We start from the raw sequence: 18400 nt of genomic DNA, 5'->3' as shown, positions 1-18400 counted from the left end.
TGAGACGACTACAATGTCTGCTAATGGTATGTCACTATGATATCTTAGTGACTTTTATATCCGTTCACCGTCTATTGAGAGACCAGAAAGACTCACAAGAAGGTGGTGATCTATCAAGTATTCACGGAGTCGTAGAAAGTTTCTTAATCACCCACTAGTCCGAGTTCTGCCTATAACAAACCATAACAGATGTTCATGTGCTGCTCAAAAGGGTTGCGTCAAACAAGTAGACAGACAGTGCATCACGACAGAAACAATGTTTAAGGGAGATTATAATACGAACTTAAGATACAGTAGGCCCGGCTTCTAATAAACAAGGTTGTGTCCAGTCAACCAAGATGTACCTGAATGCTATGAGAAAGCATGGCCTAAGAGGTCCCGATATAGGGTCTACTGTGATCGTACCGTAACGCCAGTATCCTGACGCAGAGGTGATGGTTTGTGGCAATACAGTTTCTGATGAGGCTGGTACAAGTATGCAATTGAGCCGTAATACGATGATGAATACATATAAAATAATATTAATACGCTGTATTTCTCGACTCGTCTCATAAGCCATGACCAAGAACAGCCAGTCCATTATGGTTTTGTTTGCCATTATCAGCATGCAATGATGAGGGAAGAGATAGGGATGACAAATAAAATATATCAGATATCTAGCTACAGCAAACCGCAGCACAAGTGTGTTGTTAACAATAATCCCTACTGGTTCATGAGTGAAAGAAAGGGATATCAAGAAATGCACGCAAAACGCCAACCACCCTGCCACACAAGGAAAAAGGGTGCCTCAAGTCTATGCCACCTATGCTATGAAATGAAAGTTGTCGTGATGATACGGTCGTTAGATGTGCGAAGTTGACTCGTCCGGTGCGCCACAGTATGCAATCGTAATTTTTTCAAGGGCTCATTAAACAGCCATGCCCTACCAGGGTCCAACCCTTACGGGCGCTCCATATGTACCTGACATCAACTGGTTCAAAATGGAGTTGGATTCCGAGGGACCGCCAGGTCCGGCGTTCGCATTGGAGCCCATCCACCCCACACTCATGGACATGGCGTTGATAGCAGAAGAGAGGCGGCCACCGGATTGTTCGTTGTGTCGAGATAAGATCTGGTCCCAACCTCCACTGTGCAAGTTAAGACCGCCGCCCTTCTTGCCTGCCTCATTGATGACAAGCGCCCATGCTTTGGATATCTCTTCATATGCAGTCTCCTTATGATGACGATATGCCTGGGGTTCCCAGTCAGGCAGCCTGTGGATGAAGTCTGTGGCCTCGTTTAAGAACTCGAGGGACTTGGTAGGCTGAGTCTCGATGGGAGGAAGGAATTGAGGTGTGAAATCAGATAGGGCGTCAATCAGAGCAATTAGGGGCTCCTTGATTCGGTAGTAAGTGTATTCGGGACTTGTTTCGCCGTAGGGGATGGCATCTTTCAGTTTCGTCTCGTATCCTTGCAAGACTTCTACGGCGGAAGAGACTGAGGGGCGAGGAGCTTGAGTGACAACCTCGTGGCCGATATCAGGATGAGATTCGCAAATGCGCTCGAGGACAGTTCTTAGTTGAGAAGTGTCGAGGGTCTCGAGAAGTCGGGGGAGGGTGAGGGGTCGACCGATAACTTCATTTCCACGGACTTTCTTGGAAGGTCGGGCAAGAGCTCGAGCAGAGATAGTAGGGGAGCTCCTGGGGGACATGGTCTCGTCGCCATCCTCGTCGGCTTTTCTCTTGCGGGGGTTCATGTTGTGAAATGGAGACACTGACTCGGTTAGTGGCAAGCACGACAAAGGATGAAAAAGAAAGCATCGGAAAGGAGATTAAAACAACTTACGAGATCGCTGAGGAGAAATTCGAGGGTTTTCGTGTTGGTGAGGGAAGACAGGAGGTTGAGGTGTGAGCAGAACGTTCATGTTGATCAAGGTCGTAAGCTCGTTGAAGATAGTCGGCTGCGATATTTGTTTATAGTCGATGAATGAAACAAGTCACTCAAGGACAACAGATCGGCCTAATCAAAATCGAATGGAGAAAAGCTTGGCGATGAAAAAAAGGCGATTTGTTCGGCTTCCAAACAGAACAACGGCAATCCTTATGTCGAGTCTTGCTGAGCTTAGATTCCCAGCATCCGCTTTAAAGGGTGAGCGGCGATACGATCGGTCGCTGACTTGATTGCTAATCGTGCGCTGGAAAGATGGCAGAGTCGTCGCGCGATAGGTTGCGGTGCGTTAAAGGTAGGTAGTTGTTCGAATGCGGTGGAAGTGAGACTGATTGATGATGGCGTGGAAGAAGAGGGTTTTGAAAAGGTGGAGGAAGGTGAAGAAGTGGACGGGACGGAATAGGCTTTGTTTGGGGTTGGACTGGCTTTGAATGAGGGAGACTTTCCAAGGTTCCAGTTTTTGGTTGTCTGGGGCTAGTGAATTTTGCCTGCTAGAGCCTAGGCCGAGAGTGGGTCACAAGCACCTTATTCGCTATGGGCCAGCGGCTTGGGCCACACTCGAGGCCCGCAAACCGCCCGGGGGCCAGTGTTGAAGCCACACGTGAACAGGGCCATTGAGGGGCATATTCACCCTCCAGGTGCCCATTCAGCGTGAATTTTTAGTGTCAAAGTGGCTGTTGGTAGGTAAGTTCCAAGCATTAGGTTAGTTTCAGGACCCCACCGTGGCCCGGCTTGGTCTTCAGCTGCTTGTCATGACTCTTGTTCTCGACGCAAATTTCATCCATATCAACCAAGAGTCTCACGTCAACGATCTGAACAGCACACGTGGCATAAGATCGGTCAAATTACCGGCTCCAGTTACGGTATCATTACTTAGATTAGGCCCCGGAACTGTTGAGATTAACCAAGCCCGGGCCGTCATTATGGGGCCGGATCGGGATCTTTACCCAATTAGTAGTCCGACGCGGGACTTCGGCCGGCCACGGCCTCGGCATAGAACATCGGCGCATCCTTTGCTGGTCCGAAACAATGGAATCAAGAAGTGAATTCAGGAGATATTGGGAAGAAGATCCAAAGGCGGCCTTGATTAACAGTATGATATAAACAATGGCATAAAGCAAAATAGATAAACCATGTCTGATGGATAATTTGCTACAGGGCTATTCCATGGTAAGCTTCATTCAACAAGCGTGAGCTACACGGACCTCAATGCTTTGTTTTTTAATGTCGCATCGATTGGGTGTCTAGGTCACAGCTGAGACAACGAACCCCCTGTTTGCTAAGATTTAAATGAGCTAAGCGGTGAAAGATATGATCAACAGTTAATTGTGTCAATATTTACAAGGAATAGTAAATCATTCGAAAGGAGTCACTAACTCTAGGGAATTTTCCATAGAGCCGATTCACCCATGGATGTCAAGTTATTACCATTTTCTTAAGGTGAAACTTGGAACCCGGGAAGAATACTCCCCGATGTTGCACGGACACCATAATGCCCCCAAGTCAATTCCAAGCATTTCCTGAACTCTCAATAAACGCATGGGAATACAAATTAGCCTTCGTCTTGATGTTTGTTAATTAACTTGCAGCACTGGCTTCTCGGTTATCTGTTGTTCTGGAATGTGGACTGGGGAGAGTCGAGCATGATCCTTCAGTTGGCACAAGTCAGTCTTGACAATACGACATGTAATATTCTTGGCAATGCCAACACAGTCTTTACTCCGTGACTCACGGCTTCACCGTAATCATGATCTCTGTGCTTCTCCGAGATTCCGGGAGGCTGGGCTCCTCAACGCGGCCGACCGCTCATCAAGACGGAGGTCGAAAGCCCCACTATCGGAAGCATCTGCAGGGTCCAGCTTCGGGAGACTTTGGACCCACTCCTCCGAGTCTCTTATCGCTTATCGCAACCAAACTGGCAGAAAATTTCTGGCAACTTTGTTGGACTGACCTGAGGCCCAGATCTAGATCGCCCATCAAATCACGATCCGACAACCACAATTCAAAATGGCGACAAAAGAAAAGAAGGAGAAGAAGTCCAAGTCTTCCCGATCGGAATCGAAGGCTGAAAAGCCTGAGAAGGTCGTCGAGATCGAAAAGACCGAAACAACAGAAGATGTCGACATGGCAGAGTCTGAGCCTGCTTCCACGACCAAGCGCAAGATCGAGCTTGAGGAAATCGAAGTCGACGTAGACGCCCCCGAGCCCCCGTCCAAGCGCGCAAAGCGTGCGCTCAAGAAGGGCAAGGCTTTGCCCGCGAAGCAAGATAGCGACGAGGAGAAGAAGGGCGAGGAGGCCAAGGACAAGAAGGCCGCCCGGTCGGAACACAGCGTCTGGATTGGTAACCTGCCTTTCTACGTTACGGCCGTTGAGATGCGCAAATGGCTCGTGGATAATTCTGGTGGTGTCATTACCGACGAGATGATCACTCGCATCAAGCTACCGACGAACAAGGAGCCCGGCCGAGACAAGAGCGCTAAGCCCACGAACAAGGGATTCGCCTACGTCGATTTTACAGACATTGGACCCAAGATCTCTGCCATCGCTCTTACTGAGAACGACCTTGGTGGCCGAAAACTTCTTATCAAGGATGCGACATCCTTTGAGGGTCGACCCAAGAAGGAGGCTGAGGCCGCTGAGGAGGGTGCTGCTGATGGCAAGACCAGCCAGGAGCAGAAGCAAGAGACCAACGCCAGTCGCAAGATCTTCGTGGGCAACATGGGCTTCAAGACGACCGATGATGATCTGCACAGAAACTTTGAAAAGTGTGGCGAGATCGAGTGGGTCAAGGTTGCTACGTTCGAGGACACTGGCAAGTGCAAGGGCTTTGGTTGGGTCAAGTTCAAGGAGCCCGAGGCTGCTGCGTGGGCCGTCAAGGGTTTTGTCAAGATCAAGGAGGCCATTGAGACAGAAGAGGACTTCAAGGACGAGGAAGAGAAGGACAAGTCTCAACAGAAGCAGTTCAAGACGCGCAAGTGGTGGGTGAACCGAATCATGGGCCGCGACCTCAAGATTGAGCTGGCCGAGGATGACCAAGCGCGATACAAGAAGCGTTTCGGCAAGGACAGAAAGGCAGTTCCTGACGGGGATAGCAATCCCCGAGGCCGTCCTCCACCACGTAGAAATGACCGGGCCAACGGTGGAGCGCGCGAGAAGAAGGGTGACGATGATGGCGAGGCAAAGGCTCCTAGGGAACCAAAGCCTCTTAAGGAGGCTGAGGATATTGCTGTTGCGAGATTGACGGGTGCGGTGGTGAAGCACACGGGTTCCAAGATGACGTTTGACTAAGTACAGCGAGATATAATTCACGTTTTGAGATACCCCCAGTTTCGACGATCCTTAGCATCTGATGTGAACCATGTACTTGCTTAGCAATTCCTAATGGATTAATTAATTGTTGATCATTGATCGCCCTACTGCCGCTCAGTCGCCGATCCCGAGGCCCGGTGCGGAGCCTTGGTCTCCCCCGCATCTATATAACTTACTTTGTTATTAACATTTGACGAACTTCAAACACTGGAATCATTCATTCTTTCTCTCAAAAAACTTGGTCAAGATGTACGAATCACAAGTGACCTTGATCATGGACACCATATGTCCTTGGTATGGATGCTCGTTGCGCATTGAAAAGAGTGCCTTTGGCTGACCTCGTCTCAGGACATATATCGGAAAGAAGAGGTATATATCATAACTGATCAAACTTACTTCCATGAGCCACTTTCTAACAAGATGACTATTCAGACTTGATGAGGCTCTCAAACAGTTTCGTGCCTCTCCTTCGGCAGACTCGATCTCCTTTGACCTGCAATTCTCATCTTACCAACCCAGCCCCAATCGTCCTGAGACCATCCCGGACCGTGCTGCATATGCTCTTCAGGAGAAGCACAGTGACAATGAAGATGCACAAAAGCTCTTCGAAGAGCATATGCTCTCACTCGCAAAACCGCTGGACGCCCCAATCGCATTCACAGGCCCGACTGGTAATTCGTTCCCTGCTCATCGAATCATCCAACAAATCCAGGAGTCTCATGGTGCGGAAGTAACCAACAAGCTCGTGGACGCATTGTTCAGGTTGTACTTCGCTGAAGGGAGACATCCTGGTGAAGATGAGATGTTAATTGAAGCATGCGTCGAGGCTGGCGTGGATGAGAAAGAGGCGAAGAGTTTGGTTGAAAACAAAGCAAAAGGTGAGAGGAAAACAAAAGAGGACATTAGAAGTATCGGTATGGACATCGACTCTGTCCCTACTGTCATCATTGAGGGGCGAAGGAGGGACTTGACACTCACGGGACTGAAAGAGATATCAGAGTATGTCAAGGCTATGGAGACGATCAAGAAAGAGAGCACATGATCACCAAGAGTGGACAGTTAGGGACAGGTTTATCATTAATCATAACATAACATTCGGGTTTCTTGGAAAGAATGTCGATAGTAGAATACATGAAGAAACGAAGGACATGATATCATATCTCATTACAAGGTCATATCACTCTCCCCGAGAGCTCTGAATTTTCATACATTTCTCGTCCATCATACATCGTTATTCTTATGAGCGACTGAACATCAGAGGCACCAGCACGCTCCGACTTTCAAGTGCTCTTCGGTCCTCCATGACCATGTTAGGTCCAAAGGCTGTGCCCAAGTCCCGGCCTGCCAGGAAGCGGCATGCGTTTGCTTCACCAACGCGAGACTTCTTGCTGTGGCAGAATTCGCGACTCAACTTGGATAGTACAGCTGCTTTGGCTTTTTGCAATGCGCTCACTCTTGCGGCGGCGTCCTCGGCTAGAAGACGATGCGCCTCTTCTTGTTCGATGTTACGTTGGACAGGGGATATGCCCTCATCGGGATCTCGGCTTGTGCTCTTTCTTGCAGTTGGGTCATAGGTAGTGGGTTGGAGGAGGACAGGCTGGGGATCACTGATGAGCAGAGGTGCGGTGATGTTGGGGGCTGGAGTATGAGGACGGAGAGTCTCTTCTTCCACTGAAGGTTGGAGTTTGGGGCGAGAGGGTTTATGGCGGCGCGATAGAGAGCGCAGAGAGGATTTGGGTGATGGTGTAGGGGTTTCTGGGATATCATCGTCGCTGCTGCGATGCTTTCTTCTGCGACGACGAGAACGCTTCTTGCGTAGTTTTGTGCTAAAGCCCGCATCTGATTCATCAACAGGGGCAAATACATCGTCATCGATGAGAACATTCCCAGTCGGGTAGTCATCAACGACCTCGTTCTCGATGTCATCAAAGGGGAAGCCACCGAGGTCCATATCCAGGAGCTCGCGACTAGCGGCAGTGACAGCAGCACTTGGACTGGGAAGATACTCAGAGCTGGGGCTTGTGACTAGACTGTATTCTGACTGAGCAGCCATGCTGTTGCTTCGAGACCATGAATCGTCAGTATCAATAGGAGCAAGAACGTCATCCCAGTTGCCGTTATCAGCAAGAACAACGCTCTCAAAGTCAAACTCTTTGACGGTTGGGCGATGAGAGTTGATCAAGTCGCTGAGCTGGGGAGCGTTCATAGTAGCGTTGCGAACTTGAAGGTATCGCAGCTTGGGGAAGTATATAGCACCCTTTCCAGGTGTTTCTGGCAATGGGGACATGGGAGAAGTAACCTCGTGGAAGAGTTTCCTCGAGGCACGAGGAGGTGCGAAGATAGGGTCAGCAGCCAGGGCAACTGGGCATGGGCCCTTGCGGCCGAGCCATGTAAAGGCGAACTTCTCAAGGTTGGGAGCGAAGGCGCGGATATACTCATCCATGACCTTGAGATGGTCACGGCCGGGTGATGAGCCGTAAAAGTCCCAAGCGTCTACTGAGACGGAGAGCTTGTTGATCTGTCGCCAGCGACGTCCAGCAGAAGGAACTGTCCCGAAGCCATTGACATGACGGAGGTAGTTGAAGGCAGCGGGATGCAGTTGAGACAGTGACAGCTTGTGAAGCTTGTCCAGAGGGGCACGCTCAAGAGAGATGCGCAGACTGATGAGAGCATAGTCAACAATATCGCGACGATATCTCTCTCTGGGATCTTGTCCAGGGCATCTGATTGTGAGATGGCGCATGTTTGTCAAGTTGCGCATAGCATTGATGAAGCTGGGTACATTGGTAGCAGCATGGAAAAGAGGAGGATACTGTTGCGTAAGGATATCGCCCAGTTCAGCGTTGGCATACTTGGGTCTTGATAGCACAGAGCCCATGCTGGTATGGGGAGTATACAGGAAACATATCTCATTGCCAGAGACAGGATGGATGAGAGGAGGAAGAAAAGTAGCATCTGAGTGTGGGAAGTAGAACGTGAGATGCTCAATATGATGACCGATACGAGCGAGAGCAGCAACCCGTGCTGATTTAGTAAAGGTTGAGGATGAGAAAGAGACATGAATGCGGGTGAAGAGACGCTTAGTGAGGAGGTTGCAGCAAGCTGATGAGGATTGGCGGATATTGCAGAGGTCGGTGGTTGAGAGGTGAGGGAAGAGAGAGTCTTTGATATGATCGCTTCTCAAGATGGCGAGGAAGAGTTGTTCTGTTGAGGAGGCCATTGTAATCTCATGTCGGGGAGGGCTTTAGCCTCTAGTTGATGTTTGTCTTGGAATTTATGGTATTTGGGTGGGTTGGTGATATGAGTAGGCAGTTGTTTAGTTCTTGTAAGTCAAGATGATGGTACTCAGTGGCAACTCAGTCAAGACAATGCAAGTAGAAGAGAATACAGTGGTAGTCAAGTACAATGATATAATGGATCAAGCAAAGATGAGATGATCTCAGATAGAATTGTTCAATTATAAAATATCAAGAAAGACAAAGGGTTCAAGTCAGGCCACGAGCGCCGGGTCCGGGCGGCCGAGATATATCTACTTTAGCCATTGTCTTGAGATCAGCCTCGTTCTTTTTTCTATACTGTAGGACCGAGAGAAAATGGGAATTTCGTTTTCCTCCTTTCCTTTCTCTGTCTCTCCATTTTTTCCTTCATGCACTTACTCCTGCCCTAAGGTAGGTCGGCTGCAGGTGCTATCGCGAGAAGGTCACCCTCCACTAACAACGACTGGCTGTCGGTGACTCAGAGCTTCAAGTCCCTGGTCCTGTCTAGCCTTTAGATCGTGGAGACTTTCTGTGCGCGTTGGAAGAAAGACCAAAGACGCGTTGCGCTTGAGTCTTGATTGGTTGGACCTCCTTTGTCGTCTTGACCTTATCCTTGTCTTTGCAGATCTGCCGCGAGGGGATCGTGGCGGTGTACTTGATGAATACTTGACTGGCCTCAAGATCTACAACCACTCACGAGGCCAGCTGCAAACTCTTTCAATGCAGATGCGCTGTTTCTCGAGTCTCGCCACGTGTGTTTCCTGTCGCCAACATCTCCCTAGTTTGTTTCGTTGATCCTTCGGTTCAGGCCTCCGGATCCTCTTGTCAGGTACCCTTCAAGTACCTCTCCCATCGGATGTTTATCGATAGCGCTTCTCCATCTTGTGGTCCCGCGCCCAGGAAACATGCATATACTTTCTATCCAATCATTGCCGTGTCCAATAACGCGGCAGACGCGTTGTTTCAACGGCACTTGTCGCGCTGTGATAGGCTGCTTCTTACTATTCATCGACTTCAACTCGCGATGTTAGTCACTGACTATGAAGTAAACGGGACGGGACGAAAAGAATACTATTCTCGTTTCTGTGGGCTAAAGCTCTGAGTTTTCTTGATATGGATCTGAGAGGGTCTAGTATTGCTATTTTGGGTTTCTCGAGTGTAAACAGGGACTCTACAGGTTATCATCCATCTATCGTCGAAACTTGTGAGTCTGAGATAGACTCATTCAACAGCAAATCATCCACGTTCCCTTCGCAGACTGGATGCGAGAATGCTACACGGAGTCACAGAATGTGCTCTAGTGACAGTCTATCCTATCCTACCCTTGAACTGAACACAGCGCATCTCAACGCTAACTTAGCATTCAATGACATCCATTCGCTGCCATCCATTCCGGTCTAGCATATCCCTGTTGGTACAACCTTGCTCTCAAAAAGGTCCTGTCATGATTAAGAGGATGTAAAAGCCTCAACCCTAAAACATGCATCTACATTAAGCTTCTTATTATCCACCCTTTACTCTATGCAGCACAGTCTAGCTCGTTTCCATCGGGCCCTTTGACTCTATGACTCTTTGGCTACTGCAGGACGCTTCTGCGGCGTCCAAACATCTCGTGGCAAATAGATCCATCTATGCCCACAGTCAAGGTCAAGGTAGGTAGGTACTAGCTAGCTGTTAGTACCTTTTACTTTTTCTCGGGTGTGATGCTGCATTGTCGCGAGACTTTGTCACACCAAGTATTCCCTGTCACTTGTGATTTACTACGTAGTAAAGGTCATTGTCCAATAAAGCATTTCCCTCTGTTAGATCTCATCTTTGCTGGTAAAAGACCTCAACAAGATATTTCAGTAAACATCGTGTTGTCATTGTTGCGTGATATAATGATTAATTGAATCTGGTTCAAGTCTGATCAATATATGAGATCTGCGCTCAGCTACAGCCGGTTCTCTCGACCGTTGAATGGTTTGTCTCAGTCCACTTGTAATCCTTGCAAGTAAGCAGGTCCTACATGCAAAAGCATGTCTGGCCTTAGGCTATAGGCATGGGCCTTGTTGCAGCTCGTTCGTCTACTCGAGCTACATACTGGCATATCCGAGCCAAAGCAAAGCCGTCACTAACTACAACAGTCACGCATGTTTCTAAGACATCTGACTCTATCGGCCACGGCGTCTCCAACTCATCACGTCTAGTTTCGTTTCCAACAACTCACATCAACTAATTTGTAGATAGCAATAAGTGATGGGTATCAAAGTCTACGATCCCTTTCGCCAAGTTTGTGAAAGTCCCGCTCGGGCAGACAGCTCGGCTCTCATGCGCCAACCAGTTGCCAGAGCCACTCAGCTCCCGAGGGTATCCCAATGCACCATTAGCTCTAGCCCTGCGCCTATCAATGCTTTTCCCTTAGTTCTGTATCAAAACTGAAGCTCTCTATTTGCCCCTGCCCCTTCCTCGTCCACGACCTCCTCGTCCACCGCGGCCGCCACGCCCGCCCCCTCTTGGCTTAAAAGATGGAGGCGCATTGTTGCCGTACGACCTTCCCTGCCCCTGTGAGCCTTGTGGAGGCGGTGGGGGGACGTTTCTAAAGTCTCGCGGAGGAGGCTTTCGTGGGAGTGACGAAAACGAACCTGTCCCTCGCACACCTGGTGGTCCGGGAGGAGGGGGTCCAGGAGGGAGGGGAGGCTGGGCTGGCGCTCCGTTTTGTCTGGTGTTCCTTCTTCCATTCTGCGTGTTTGGCATCTGGATGTTACTGGCCATCCGAATCTGTCCGACGGCTGGTTTCTGAACGCGTTTGTTGCCCAAGAATTCTACCTCTGAGTCGTCGCTCTCTGAGTAATGTACGTTTGTGGTTCGCGCAGCGTGGCCACGGATCCTTAGCTCAGGAGCTCTTGCGGATCTGCCGGCTGGCTGTCCCCCCGTCGCCTCCTCAATCGCTGCCATACCACACTCGGGGTCGATATACTGATCGCGATTCTTGACAGACCATGTAGGGTTGATAAAATCGTTGCGCTGGGTCTTGCAATCCGAGGAAAAGTGCCCATCACTTCCACACACAGAACATGAAGCAGGAATGAACGCAACCTTTCTGACCGTGGACGCGTCTGGATGGAATGATCGCCATACTTCTGTACACTGTTCCTCAAGATGATCCTTTGAATTACAGAACACACAAGCAAGTCCTTCCTCTTTGGTCAACGCCAGCTTCTCGGTGCAGCTGCCTTCTTGATGGCCAATTTGACGGCATTTTCTGCACCTTTCTTTCTCGGGACAACATATGATCGAGTGATCTAGGCTTCCACATGATGAGCAGACAAGTGTTGGGCAGCTCGGGGCCAAGTGCGTGTCCAAGCCGCAGAGAAGACACATTTGAGCAGGATCATTGGCTGATGGGAAGTATCTCCGTTGCTGTTTCAGAGCCTCGTCTCCTGTGGGGACATTTCTGTGTGTCTCAATTATCGGCAGGTTGTGATGGTTGGAGACTTGAGGTGCAGCGTCGCCATTCGCCTCTTTGGGACCTCCCGTCTTTTCGCCGGTACTTAGTGTTGGTTCGTATTCTGCTTCACTCTCGGACTCATCTTCCTCTGCTTCATTGATCTCGCCTTCGCTTACACTAGAGGCGTAAGAGCGTTTTCCTTTGTGGATCGACTCCTTGCCGGCTTGCTTAGTGACCGAGCTATCCAGTGTCGATTGATTAGATCTTGCCTTGGAAGGTCGAAGGCTTTGGACGAAAGCCTCGAGGTCACCAAATTCTTCAGCAACTTGTTTCGCATTCTTTTTCTTCCTCGCCTTCATATCTCTCTGGTGGTCGATGTACCAACCGTAAGCAGACTCGGCTACTTGCGCGTTGATGGCATGGTTTATGTCTGGATTGGCTTCGACGAATTCTTTAACCCAGACCTTGAATCTTTTTAGCCAGGAGCCGCTTTTCTGGTTTGGAGACTCAGGCATTTTGAAGCTCCGTTCCGAATGTTTGAAATCGGGAATGCCACCCGTAGATTTCGAGTCATCGCCCAATGAGTTATCAGTCTCGGAGGACTGTGCAGCAGACGCATCTTTCCTCAAGCGCTTCGGTTCGGGCGCTGAAGATTGTCCGTCATTACTCTTCGTGTCGGAGACATCCTCCAGGGACCTCTTCTTGGTAGTTGCAGCTGCAGCCTTGGCTTCGGCCTCGTCGCCGCTGGACAGATAGATGATATCACCAGGGTCATTATCTTCAGTCGCCATCTTGGAGAAGTGGTACTAGAGATAACTTGTGAATGTGATGATAAAATCTTGGGCAGTGCGTTTCTTTTGATGAAGTGCTCAGAGTTTCGACCTTTAACGTATCAACTCTGAGGCAAAACTTCCAACCTCACGGTATTCGAAGCCACTTGGCTTTGTCAATATTTTCCAGTTATCTGATCAAAAGTTAATCAACAATGTCCAACAGAAATAGTATTAGGATAAGCGCGTGCGTACATCCCATTCAAGGTCTCGGCCCGAGAGGCGGTTGTAACCTGCGTTGGCTTGATCTCTGATGCGATGGGAAAATACTTTGACAAACGTACCTATGATATGAAGTCATGTGAGTAAAGTTTGGCAGGAGATTGAAGCGCAAAAAAGCAACCTTAATGGCGCTACAACGGCAGTTCAGACCTCTCTGACTGGTCTGTTATTCAAGTAGCGAAAGTCAAGCTTTTGCTAAAGCGAGATGCGATGATGCTTCTCTTTCGTATCAGGGAGACGAGACAGACGCGAAATGAAGGCTGTGATGCTATCGATAAGTTGATAGACCAGGCTTGGAAGGAAAAATTCCTCGACTAGCCAATCAGGGAAAGAGCGTGCTGCAGGGAAAAGTACCTATGGTGTCTCAGTGTCAAGTTTCGAATGAACATTCCGAGGATTAACCGTGGCTGACTCATCAAGCAGCAACAACTGCGGTGTTTCGAGATACGCCTGATGTCAGCCGATTTACAAGCGTTCCCGTGCGCTGTTCAAGACGTCGTGGGTCCGTATCAGACGTCTTGTCTTCTGTTTCGCGTCTATGGTCGTACACTAAATAACAGTAGAGGTGACGAAAATCCATGTCAGTTTTGTGGCTTCGTAGCTTTGACATGCCATTCCACGCCATCGTCGGATTGTCATGGGTCTTTTGCTTCCTCATTTCGGGTAGAACAGAGCTTCTATAAATCGGACAGTAATCTCGCTGCGACATCTTGGCCCATAGATCTCGCTTCATTTTGCTTGTCCAATCACGGCAGATAAATAACAAAACACTGTAACCTGCTTTGGCATGATTTCTTTATTCATTGACTCAAAACAAGCAACAAACTCCTGCAATTCGATTTAACGTTTGCTGTTCGTTCCAATAGCCGATCACGTGTAGGTTAACCAAAACGTTGAGACTGCTCTGGATGTCCTTGGCGTCGCAGAGGTATTGCAAGGTCCCAGACCATAACTAGCTGCGTTCTGGCCAGTTCTCGGCCTATTCTACCATCTCTGGATCTGAACACGGGCAATCCCTGCTCAGATCGAACCTTCGAATTCGATTCTAATCATCACGAGACAGAACCCTCTATATTTGGTGCCATAAAGGTCAGGTAAGTAAGGACAAGTCCCCTAATTATGGACCAAAAGTTAAATGCATGCCCCTGAACAAGCAAATGTACCCTACACCATTCATCCATCCCTTGAAGGTCCCCTGATTAAATCCCCGGACTAACCATGCTCCAGCAGACTACTGCTGCAAGCTCACCCGCTACAGTCACTAATTTCAGCAGCAGGCCCCACTTGTTCCGCCTAATCCCCGTTGCTCGTCCAGGTTGCATTGCGTGTCCCTTTCTGTCGATTGGCTGTTCCATCCTTCTGTCGGCTCCTTTCCTCATGAGAGTGGCTCCTTCACCATCTTACGGGGGACATTGAATATTCCGGTTCGGCATCCAATCCAATCCTATCCCCTCTCATCTCGTCCAGTCCTTCCACGTCGATTCCCTTTTGATACTTCCAACTAATAACATCCGTCCATCTTTGATTAGACACTTCACTTACTTGTTCTTCATTCTTCATATTGGCCTCTGCCGTTATCACGTCTGACTGACCATCCGTTCTCATTATACAGCATCAAACATACAAAGCCACTTTCTTTGCCCTGCCCTTGCATTGGCTTCGCATTTGCCCCCGGGCGCTATCTCCGTGACATCATTAGGGGGAACCTCCAACTACACTCTTCTTCTTTCAACTCCAAACTTAACAAGGAATACTATCTTCCATCGACAACGCGCAAATCCTGGGCGTCCGTCGGCCTCAGTCACAAACCCGCCGATCCTCCCCTCCATCCGCTCGATTGACGCTTTTTTCATCTTCACCCCGTCAATACCGCCAAGCTGTCTTCCCCAATTCTACTTCAGCGCACCGTCTCCTACGACGCGGCGAACAAACCTCCGCGTCGGGGCAGTATCTATCTCAACATGCCCGAGCGAAACACAGGAGGAGAAGGAGCTGCTGGAGCTCGAAGGAGGAGATCTAGCAGTATCCTCCAGGTCTACCATGAGCCTCCTGAGACCCTCGAGCAAATCAGTGATCAGGCTTCTCTGCCTAACCTCAACGCCAACTGGACAAATGCTAAAGGTATGTCGACCCTATCGTTGTGCAAATGCACCTGGTGAGTCTGCTTGCAAGAGCCACATGCTGACGTGAACCGCCAACCACAGGTGCCTGGACCATTCACCTTGTCCTGATTCTCTGCGCCAAGATTATCTTTGACGCCATCCCCGGTGTCTCGCAGGAGACGTCATGGACCCTTACCAATATGTCCTACATGTTTGGCTCCTACATCATGTTCCACCATGTCCGCGGTGTTCCTTTCGATTTCAACAGCGGTGCCTTTGACAACCTCAACATGTGGGAGCAAATTGATAACGGGGCACAATACACGCCTACCAAGAAATTCCTCCTTAGTGTGCCAATCGCACTGTTCCTTGTCAGCACTCACTACACACATTACGACTTGACATACTTTACCATCAACCTTTTGGCTGTCTTGGGAGTCGTCATCCCCAAGCTACCTTTTGTACGTTGCTCTACTCCCCTGTGTTCCCATTGGGTTCCTCTTCTGTCATATAGTCGGTATGCTTTCTATGTAACTTAATACTGACTTTTCGCAGAGCCACCGAATGCGGTTCGGACTATTCTCAGGTGTTCCGGAGGAATAAAGGACGGCTGGAAATTGGGAACGGAATAAGCACCGCGGGTCCGACTTGCTCGACTGATATCAGGGGCGTTAGGTTAAGGTAAAGGTAATCTTTGGCATGAAAGAGAATGGGAGGCATTGCAAAATAAAAGAAGGGGCTGAGATTGTGCAAGTTAATAGCGAGCATTATGTGTCAGGCAGCGGGCGGACGTAATGTTCGGTCTTTCAGCGGTAGCATCGAAACAATTGGATTTGGGTATTATCATCTTTTCTCATCAGCTTACTCATCCTTGTACGCCCCTCTTCTGTTGCCTTTGGATACACGACCTCCCCGCACTGTTGTCGTGGTGCTGGCAAACCTTGTTGGGTGGTTTATCCGGTGGTACTTTCTATGGTGTGCTCACGAAGCGAGAGGTCGTCTGTAAAGCCTCAATGTTCTATCATCCTCTCAGCAAGCCGTTTGATGATGAGTGAGGGTCATGGAAAGGGATTTTTGTGACCGGGCGTCAGGTCTCTGGGGCAATCGGTATCCCCTATTGCCTCAACTCGGCGCAGAAGTCTCGTCTCTTTGTCATCAAGCAATGCAAAGTTGCAGGTATAAATCAACCATTTTCTCCATAATGTCCGTCTGCTTGAATTTCCTCCTCAGCTTCTTAGGACTTGCAACGGACAGCTCTTCGCTTGTATTCAGTCAATCGTTTTGTACACAACCTTATCTTCCTTTACATTGTATCAGCATTCACCATGAGGCATAACGTCTTGGCCGTTATGGCCCTTGTCAACGGCCTTGCCCAGGCCAATCGGTTCTCCTGGCAAAGCAACTCTGAGACCGATGTCAGCAAGCAAGGTCTTGACAATGAGTTCAAGTCAAACGAGGTACTCAAGCCAGACGAGGACAAGAAATGGGTCGGATCTCTTCTTGATGATGAAGATGACAAGAAGATCGAGGAAGAGAAGAAGCAATCCAAGTACGACCACGAGAAGCTCAAGAAGCTGAAGAAAAAGCTGGAGAAAGAGGAGGCGGAAGCAGAAGAAGAGGAGGAGGAGGGATATGAGACCGAGGAGAAGGAACACAAGGACAACAAGAAATATGATCATGAGCATCACAAGGAACATCACGGGCATCATGCTGAAAAGCACAAGCACCACGGCGATCACTACAATGCTCACCACTACAAGAAGCCCTACGTTATCGACGGCAAGAAGTATGACTACATCCACAAGCCCATTGTGGAGCACCATACCTACACCAAGTACCATGATCCTAAGCTCAGCCCCAAGTGCTACGGTGACAGGTGCGATCGCAAGCCTTGCAAGGAGTGTGGCGATGACTGGGCACAACCTGGCTGCTGGCACTGCAAGAACCACGAGGGCAACTATGGTGAGGCGGCCAAGACCACCAAGTATGCTCCTGAGAAGACTGGTGGAGAGTATGAGAACGCTAAGACATACACCCACAAGGGTGTTACTGTCATTGTCCCCAAGCAGACCAAGGCCCCTGAGGCCCCTGAGGCCCCCAAGGTTGAGAAGCCCAAGGAGCAGCCCAAGAAGGTTGTCGTTGTCGTTGAGGAAGAAAAGAAGAAGGAGAAGGAGAAGGACATCTGCCACAAGGTTGTCAAGGGACATGGGGAGCACAAGTACGAAGAGACTGTCTGTGACAAGATCAAGTACCATAAGGAACCCCCCAAGAAGGAGCACAAGCACCAGGACATCTGCCGCAAGATCGTCAGTGGCTACGGAAAGCACAGGAAAGAGGAGATTGTCTGTGAGAGGATCGAGCCTCAAAAGGAACAGCCCAAGGTCCACTACGAGCCCAAGAAGGAGGACATCTGCGATAAGATCAAGGGTTGCCCTGACCCTGCTCCTGCTCCTCAGCCCTATTACCCTGAGGTGAAGCCTCTGCCTGCTCCCGCTCCCGCTCCCCAACCTCAATACCCCGAGGTGAAGCCTGTCCCTGCCCCTGCCCCCGCTCCTCAGCAACCCAAGGTTGAGCCTATCCCGGTCCCCGCTCCCCAGCCTCAGTACCCCAAGAAGGAGGAGGATATCTGCGACAAGATCAAAGGCTGTCCCGCTCCAGCTCCAGCTCCTGAGGTCAAGCCCATGCCTGCTCCTGCACCTGCTCCGGCTCCTGAGCCTCAACCCCCCAAGGTCGAGCCTAAGCCAGCTCCTCCTCCTATGCCCAAGCCTGAGGAGATCAAGCCTGTTCCTGTGCCTGCTCCCGCCCCTCCCCAGCCTCCTGTCCCTGTTCAGCCTGAGCAGGTTCGACCTCAGGGCGAGGGCTCTGGAGAAGCTCCCCGAGTTCCCTTGACTGTCTCCAAGTCAGGTGGCAGCTTCAACACCGTCTCCATTGCCAGCACCCTCGTTGTCGGTATTGTTGGCATGATGCTCCTTTGAGCTTAAGGCCTAAACGTATAAAGGCGATACAATGGATTGAGCAATTAGACAAGACATAATGGTTTATGGACTGGGATAATGTTTGTCTTATCTTTCTTTTTCTGTCTTTTCCTACAAAAAGATCATTGGAACACGACCATTTTAATTCTCTTGGACTGCATATGTAGACAGCTAGATAGGTCTTCAATTGATTGTCCACTCGTTTAGTTGTATCTTATATATACGATCGTCACTCTTGCCTATGTGAATAACAACAAAAAGACCGTTACAGAACGGTGAATTCATCGGAATAAACATCGGGTAGACATTATATCGCCGAACTCATCGTGTGAATTCACATCTGACGTCA

The 18400-nt window shown here is 49.5% G+C and overlaps 7 protein-coding genes across 7 annotated transcripts; 4 read left to right on the top strand and 3 right to left on the bottom strand.

Annotated features, from left to right (window-relative positions):
- Positions 1-446: 446 nt before the first annotated feature.
- On the bottom strand, positions 447-2346 carry B0J16DRAFT_335405 (Cut8 six-helix bundle-domain-containing protein). The gene is made up of 2 exons (XM_046127073.1): positions 1825-2346; positions 447-1752 (listed from the first exon to the last, which is right to left on the bottom strand). The coding sequence occupies exons 1-2, from the start codon at positions 1901-1903 to the stop codon at positions 923-925; spliced, it is 909 nt and encodes a 302-aa protein (XP_045987420.1). The 5' UTR covers positions 1904-2346; the 3' UTR covers positions 447-922.
- Positions 2347-3872: 1526 nt separating this feature from the next.
- On the top strand, positions 3873-5328 carry B0J16DRAFT_301175 (uncharacterized protein). Its single transcript, XM_046124581.1, has one exon. The coding sequence runs from the start codon at positions 3934-3936 to the stop codon at positions 5212-5214; it is 1281 nt and encodes a 426-aa protein (XP_045987419.1). The 5' UTR covers positions 3873-3933; the 3' UTR covers positions 5215-5328.
- A 101-nt stretch (positions 5329-5429) lies between these two features.
- B0J16DRAFT_81105 (thioredoxin-like protein) lies at positions 5430-6375 on the top strand. Its single transcript, XM_046134501.1, has 3 exons — positions 5430-5529; positions 5584-5604; positions 5668-6375. Exons 1-3 carry the CDS (start codon positions 5483-5485, stop codon positions 6275-6277), a joined length of 678 nt encoding a protein of 225 aa, XP_045987418.1. The 5' UTR covers positions 5430-5482; the 3' UTR covers positions 6278-6375.
- Positions 6376-8737, bottom strand: B0J16DRAFT_81103 (uncharacterized protein). The gene has a single exon (XM_046134500.1). It carries the CDS (start codon positions 8453-8455, stop codon positions 6473-6475), a length of 1983 nt encoding a protein of 660 aa, XP_045987417.1. The 5' UTR covers positions 8456-8737; the 3' UTR covers positions 6376-6472.
- A 2077-nt stretch (positions 8738-10814) lies between these two features.
- On the bottom strand, positions 10815-13034 carry B0J16DRAFT_81017 (uncharacterized protein). The gene is made up of 2 exons (XM_046134499.1): positions 12948-13034; positions 10815-12886 (listed from the first exon to the last, which is right to left on the bottom strand). The coding sequence occupies exon 2, from the start codon at positions 12711-12713 to the stop codon at positions 10920-10922; it is 1794 nt and encodes a 597-aa protein (XP_045987416.1). The 5' UTR covers positions 12714-12886; positions 12948-13034; the 3' UTR covers positions 10815-10919.
- A 1704-nt stretch (positions 13035-14738) lies between these two features.
- Positions 14739-15775, top strand: B0J16DRAFT_80937 (ORMDL family-domain-containing protein). The gene is made up of 3 exons (XM_046134498.1): positions 14739-15095; positions 15179-15537; positions 15632-15775. The coding sequence occupies exons 1-3, from the start codon at positions 14936-14938 to the stop codon at positions 15677-15679; spliced, it is 567 nt and encodes a 188-aa protein (XP_045987415.1). The 5' UTR covers positions 14739-14935; the 3' UTR covers positions 15680-15775.
- A 491-nt stretch (positions 15776-16266) lies between these two features.
- Positions 16267-18248, top strand: B0J16DRAFT_80910 (uncharacterized protein). The gene has a single exon (XM_046134497.1). It carries the CDS (start codon positions 16402-16404, stop codon positions 18049-18051), a length of 1650 nt encoding a protein of 549 aa, XP_045987414.1. The 5' UTR covers positions 16267-16401; the 3' UTR covers positions 18052-18248.
- Positions 18249-18400: the final 152 nt, after the last annotated feature.

Source organism: Fusarium flagelliforme (assembly GCF_020744385.1).
Source record: "Fusarium flagelliforme strain FIESC 12 MPI-CAGE-AA-0113 chromosome Unknown B0J16scaffold_2, whole genome shotgun sequence".
Taxonomy (NCBI): Eukaryota; Fungi; Ascomycota; class Sordariomycetes; order Hypocreales; family Nectriaceae; genus Fusarium; species Fusarium flagelliforme.
Note: the sequence above shows the minus strand (reverse complement) of the source record. Positions and strands in the feature narration are given on the sequence as shown.